Source organism: Fukomys damarensis, unplaced genomic scaffold (genome assembly GCF_012274545.1).
Source record: "Fukomys damarensis isolate Sample0158 unplaced genomic scaffold, DMR_v1.0_HiC HiC_scaffold_35, whole genome shotgun sequence".
In the NCBI taxonomy this organism is placed as follows: Eukaryota; Metazoa; Chordata; class Mammalia; order Rodentia; family Bathyergidae; genus Fukomys; species Fukomys damarensis.
This window is the reverse complement of record NW_022900947.1, coordinates 18649397-18655956: the sequence shown is the minus strand read 5'-3', so window position 1 is coordinate 18655956 and position 6560 is coordinate 18649397. Positions and strand designations below refer to the sequence as shown.

Below are 6560 nucleotides of genomic sequence, written 5' to 3'. Positions count from 1 at the left end.
GCGCAATCCTCTTGCCTCAGCCTCCCAAATGCTGGGATTACAGGCGTGAGCCACCACACCCAGCTTCCTAATTATTTCTTCTTTAGTTGCCTCTGTCTCTAAACAGCATTTTAGACCACTTTTCCTTGGTACTTTCACCATGGACTTGTCCCTGGAAAAGTATACTTATCCTTTCTCTGGCACCGCCCCCAGACCACGCATGCGCAGTTCCTGCTCTCTGCCGTTTTCCCGATGAGTGTCTCATTTCTATTAGATTAGTATCAGCTTTACTTGGTTAAGACCACTAAGTGCTATTCACAGATGAGCTGTGTAGCATACTATAATTGCTTTTTCTTTCTTGAACATCTTTTCTAGGGAATAATTATTTTTAGTGTTTAATTGCTTAGGTTTCTTTGCACTTTTTTTCTGTATACTTTTATCTCCAAGTCTACTCTAGATCTCTAAAGCTTCTCTTAGTATGTCCAAACCCATGAGGTGTTCTGTTAATCTTCCTGGTGAGATTTCTCTTTGGGTCTTGTGTCAGACAATGCCGTCCTCTAAGATAGACTTTGTCACCATTGTAGGGGTTCCTTTCCACCCCACCTCTCTTTTTGGGGGGTTGGAGGTTCTTTTTGCTGAACTCCTTTCTTCCTCTTTCTCATGTGCACCTCCCATTTGGTAGAACACATCCTACAGTAGTTTTCTGAAGAATGGCCAGCAGGGGGCACATTTTCAGGTCTTGCACATTTGAAATGCCCCTTAGGGGTTGTCACACTGTGACCCGCAGATGAAATGTGCCTCACTTCCTGTTTTGTGTGGCTCCAAGTGCTAAGGATGCTTTTTACATTTTTAAAGAGTTGTAAAACAATATGCAACAGAGACCAAAGCTTAAAATATTTACCATCTTGCCCTTTACAGATTAAAAAAAAAAAAAAAAAAAAATCGCTGAGCTCTATGCCTGCTTCTCCAGAAGAGGGTTTCCCATAGACATCTGGGATTAAACCCACCTTGATCTACACTCAGTGATAAAACACAACTTAAATTGACTTGAAGCCTTTGGTCATTGTTATTTAGGATACTTGGTGTGAATATCCATGTCTCAGGAATTTTCCTGTTATCCTTGTGTTATTGGTTTCTAGCTTAACTTCACTGTGATCTGAGAACATAGTCTTAGTGACTTCAGTCTTTTGTAATCTGCTGAGGCATGAGGCATGCTTGAGGACCAAACATGGTCACTTTGGTTTGTGCTTTCTGGTCTCCCGAAAAGTGTTTTCTACGTTCATTGGGTACTATGTCTTCATGGGCGTGTCAGTTGCTTCAAGTTCGTTAATTATTATATCATTTACATCTTCTTTATTCCTTCTGATTTCTTTGTTTTGTTTGTTGTACCAGTTATTTTTAAAAATGCGTTAAAACCTATGTGTATAGGTTTATCTATCTCTTCTTTTAGCTTTGTCAGTTTTGCATTGTATATTTTGAATTTGTATTATTGGGTCATACAGAATGAGTATTGTATTGTTTTGCCTTTCTGTTCATAGCCCTTGCCTTGGAACTCTCTTTCTCTCTCTCGCTCTCTCTCTCTATTTTCTGGTCTTCATATACTTATACCATGTCTTATTGCTGGAGTTTGTGTATCTTTTCTGTGTCCTTTCATTTTCAGTCTTTCTTTGTCCTTTAAACTTTAATGCATGCCTTTTGAAAGCAAAATATAATTGGAGTATCGATCAGTATTATTGCCTATGCCTTTAATTTTTAATCGGTGTATTTAGTCCATTTACATTTAATGTAACTATGAATATATTTGGCTTTAAAAACTATTCTTTCAGTGTCTTAAGTCTAAAGACTACAACAGACCAGTTCGTTATTAATTAACCCCTGTAGGACACATTAGGGGACAGAAACTAAATATAGAAAATTTATACTAAGTCAGTAAACACTTTAGTGGTAAGAGAAACAGAACTCTTGATTGAGATTGGCTTTTTCATATCAGTAGATATTTTTCACTATGGATGTCTTTGTTTCCATAAAAAGCAACTACTAAGCAACAAGAGAGGCACTGAATGAAAAGCTCTCACAATGTATTTTCTTTACCTTCTTAACATTCAGTTCTGGTTTGTTGCCTTATAAAAATTCTAACAAGCGGAATATTCCCCGAGTGGGATTTATTGAGATCATTGGAAGAAAAAAGTGATTATTTAATTTGCGACAGCTTGCATATTTTGCTCTTCCTTTTCCTTTTCAGCTGGGCAAAGCACGTAGCTGAGAAAAATGGCTACCTGGGCCATATCATTCGCAAAGCCCTCAATGCCTACCTGGAGGGCTTCTGGTAAGTGTGAGACCCGCACTGCACAGAATGTCTCCGTCTTTACCTTTCAACCTGTCAGTACAGGCTTAGGAGATGGAATCTTAAACTACAACTGAAAAGGCAATTTGCAGGGAAATCATAGCTTCCTCGTAATGATATTCAGAGTTTCATGGGCTGATTGGCTGTTGATTGGAAAACATAGCATTTCCATGTTTAATTATACAAAATGAGTCCTCTGGGGGGAGTGTCCACACTCACCAAGGTGAGAGACACACAGGCACCTTGACTTAGCTTTTCTTTGAGCTGGTTCTCATGGTTTTAGGGTCTGGGGACAGCACAGGGAGCCTTGGGTGGGACCCTGTGCCTCTCCCTGCCAGGCCACTGCAGGGCCAGGGCCTCACAGCCTTCACCTGGCTCGGTGAAGAAGAGATGTCATTGCACTGAAGGTTCAAGCCACCTCCTTTCACAGACAGTTCAGTGCCTCTGCCAAGACCAGGAGCTGGAGCTATTTAAGTCACTCACCAGTGTCCAGTGTCCCATCCAAGCACATCCTCCCTTGCTAACCTTGTCCTGGAGCCGTGTGTCTCACCCTGGCTGCAGTTACTGGGTGCTCTCACAAATAAGTGGACACCTGTCCAAACGCTACCTGACTTCCTTTTCTATTTGTTTCTTCTGTCAGTTCTAGCACTCCATCTTCATTTTCCCTTGGGCCACATTTTCTTGGCTGGTTTATTGCCTAAATGATCTGGGTATTTCAGTAAGAACTAAAAAGGATATGCAAATCAGCAGCAGTCCCCTCGGTCTACTGCCTCAGAAACATTAAACCAGACCGAGCATCGATCACACTCTCATCTGAACCTTAATTAAAATATCAGTCAAAAAGACCCTCATTTTCTCTTCTGGTCCATTGCTGCACATGTAACCAACAGGTAACATCTCAGTGAGTAAGATTCTTAAATGAAAGCCTGTGGGGGGGAAAGGGGTCAATAAAAAAGCCACCAAATACAAATATTGGTGATTATCATCCTATGAAAGTTCCTTATCTATGGCACAGTCAGAAAGAAATTTCTTACTGTTTCCCGGCTGTAAATATACCTTACCATTTTGGTGGTGCTTTATCACGTTTCCCAGATAAACATCAGTACACAAAACTCCCAAACTTGACTTTAACTCATTCTCTTCTGCCCTCCCATTTTCTCTTCCTTAGAAACTTCTTAGAGTGAACTGAGTGTTTGGATATCCAGTGTGGGATTTTCCCAAAGGGAACCACATCTGTATACACACACACACACACACACACACACACACACACACACACACAGGATATATTTTTTTCCTAAACAGAGCGTGTGTTAATAATAGCTTAGCTTTGCCTCCTTTTGAATTTAACATCCACAAAACACTTCAGCTGGCAACATGTAAACATTTACCATGAAGGGTTAGATGAATTAAACTGTCTGTGGCTGTTTTCTTTATTAGAACACTTAGCCACAATGCAGGGTTTTGTTTTGTTTTTTCTGGTTTGGTAGTGGGGAGGAGAGTTTTAGCATATTTTGCATTATGTGTGTTTTTTCTTTAGTTCTACAGATTTTACTGCACACACTGAAATGCAGGACGCCCTTTCCTCAAGCCACAGGGAATGTCACAAGTCAGGCTTAGAGACGCTTGCCGCCCTGTCCCCTGTACATGCATTTTCTCAAGTGGCCCAGTGTATGTTATTTACACCACCCAGGAGCCCTAACTCCGAACTTTCTGTCCTTCTGTGGATCATGATGGATCTATACTTGCCGATTGTCCTGTGACTTGTAGCCAAGCTTAGTGAATGAACAGACTGAGGCAAATAAACCAATCATAGCCACAAGCCGCATGTAAAGAACATGGGGTGATGCCGTATGGCTTGGGAGGCTTAGGATGAAGGCAGTGGACCATATGGCTGTGGACAATAGGTGCAACTTGCACTGAGCCATGCCAGGAACAACATTTCTGGTGAAGGGAATTGCAGGAGCAAAAGCAAAGAAATGGAAAAGCTCTGCATAAACCTAGAAAACTTTAAATCGTACAGTTTGCCATGAAGTTAAGACTTGAGAATTATATATAGTGAAACCAAATAACTGCTGTTTTATCACAGGCTTTATACTTAATTTGTGAAGCAGCAGGGAGCCATTAATAGGTTTGGAAAGGGCAGTGACAAGACAGAGCCCGTTTCTGATGCTTAAACAAACAGCTGGGTGAGATGGGACAAGAAAAGCAGCCTCCAGGGGGACTGGTTGAGAATCCAGACGAAAGGAGCGGAGCATCTGAACTGAGGTGTGGCGTGAACCAGTTGAATGGTTTTCTTAGGAAGAGCTTGACGCCCGTGAGGTCATATGCGATGCAGACGCGAGTGCTGGAGCATAATGATAAAGCAAACACCCAATAACCTCCCACCCTGCTTAGGAAAATGAACATTGCCAGTGCTGCTGACACCCCCTGAGTGTCCCTCCCGGGTTAAAGTCCCCACCCTCAGTGCCCAGAAGTAGTCGGCAGACCCTGAGCCTTTTTTGTTCACCCACCACCAACTCTAGTTTTGCTATATATCTATATAGATGCAGTGGACTTACTTTGACTTTTTCTGACCTTTATGTACTGAAATCATATTACATATTATTTTTCAACCCTCTGAAACTTATCATTTTGTTTCTAAGATTTAGGGCTGGGGATTTAGCTCAGTGGTTCCACTGCCTGTTTTGCAAGTGCAAGGTCCTGAGTTCGATTCTTGATACCAAAAAAAAAAAAAAGAGAGAGAGAGAGAGACTTATATATTTTGATGCCTACACCTATAGGCCATTCATCCCACAATTTATTTATCAGCTCTCATGCTATTTCATGTTAATCCACATTTGCATTGTTTTCTTTTTGTTGTTGTTATGGTTTTTTGGAGGAGGTTGTTTGTTGGTTCGTTTTTGTTTGATGAGTCAGGATCTCTATGAAGCTCAGGCTCACCCATAACACAGGCCTGGCCTCGAACTCAAGGTGCTCGTCCCGCCTCAGCCCGAGAGCTGGGATTACAGGCATGCGCCACCACGCCTGGCTGGTTGTATTTGTGAAGATCTATGTAGTCATGAATATTTTTTGCCTATCTCCTGGCATGCAGAAGAGTTGCTTTAGACAATACTCTTAGCATTGCGGGTCTCGGGGTGACAGGGTAGACACTGATCAGCTTTACAGCACAGCGCCAGTTGTTTTCCAAAATGTTTTACCAGTTTACCCTCCTGCCCACCACCTGTAAGTCTGTATTCCTCTACATCCTTGCCAGCCTTGATACTGATGGTTAAAGATAAGCCTTTCGTCAGGCTTGAACACCTGTCTGTTTCAACAAGAAGAAACAGATAGTACCCCACGACCAGGGGAAGATCTTTGTCCAGGCTCCCTGCTTGCCAAGCCTCTAGAGCCTCCAGCGGGGGTTGGATGGAAATGTATGTGTGCTGGGCTTCTCCAGCCACCATGTGTCTCTTTGGGTGACACCTGTCTTGCTCTAATAGAACTAAGGCATCCATCAGCGCCCCCCACCCCATCCACCCCCTTTTTTCATTTGTGTGTGTGTGTGTGTGTGTGAATTTATTCTGGACACTGTTTTCAAACTGCATGTGTCAGTGTGATGAGCTCGCAGTTTTCCGTGTTGTGCCAAGATGGGTGTGGGACAGTTCAGAGAGAATGTGGTGGGGTGAGGGGCTTTCCGCTGCTGTTGTCCCAGTGTGGGAGATAATGTTGTCACGCCCGAGGCTGTTCTCGGACACAGACCGAGTTAGCAGGGGTTAACAGGGGAGATTGCCGTCCAGTTTCATTTTCTCCGCCTTAGCCCGATGTGATGTGTATTCCATCTGCGAGCTGTGTGGTTCAGTGTCCTTTGTCTTTCTTAAACGTGCCCAAAATACCGAGCCTTAGAGGTGCAGCCCCGAGTATAGTGGGTTGGAGGCAAGACAAGAAGACATGCAAGGCTTCAGGTGAAAGAGATTCATCTTTTTGCAACAGAGCAGTGAATCCCACTGAGACCCCCAGATTTTTTTTTTTTTTAATCTTTCTCATCTAGGCTGCTTCAGGCACTGGCAGAAAAGAGCACTCAGGAAGGAATATAATTGTTTGAGAAACTACTCAGAAGGACTCAAAAGTCACAGTTCACAGCAAGCAGCCAAAGAACTGATGATTGAGATGCGCATTGTAGAAATGCTAGGAATGTGTGTGTCCGCTCTGAAAGGAGAGGTACCAAATGTGGCCTTAAACTCGGAGAATCCCCGCC

At 42.9% G+C, this 6560-nt stretch overlaps 1 protein-coding gene across 2 annotated transcripts in view; it reads left to right on the top strand.

The window, feature by feature from the left end:
• Window positions 1-6560, top strand: part of Sel1l3 (SEL1L family member 3) — an 89119-nt gene that overhangs the window by 63568 nt on the left and 18991 nt on the right. For both annotated transcript variants that reach the window (XM_010608473.2, XM_010608472.2), the window contains exon 16: window positions 2222-2305. In XM_010608473.2, coding sequence (XP_010606775.1) covers window positions 2222-2305 — 84 coding nt within the window. The remainder of the gene's footprint in view (window positions 1-2221; window positions 2306-6560) is intronic.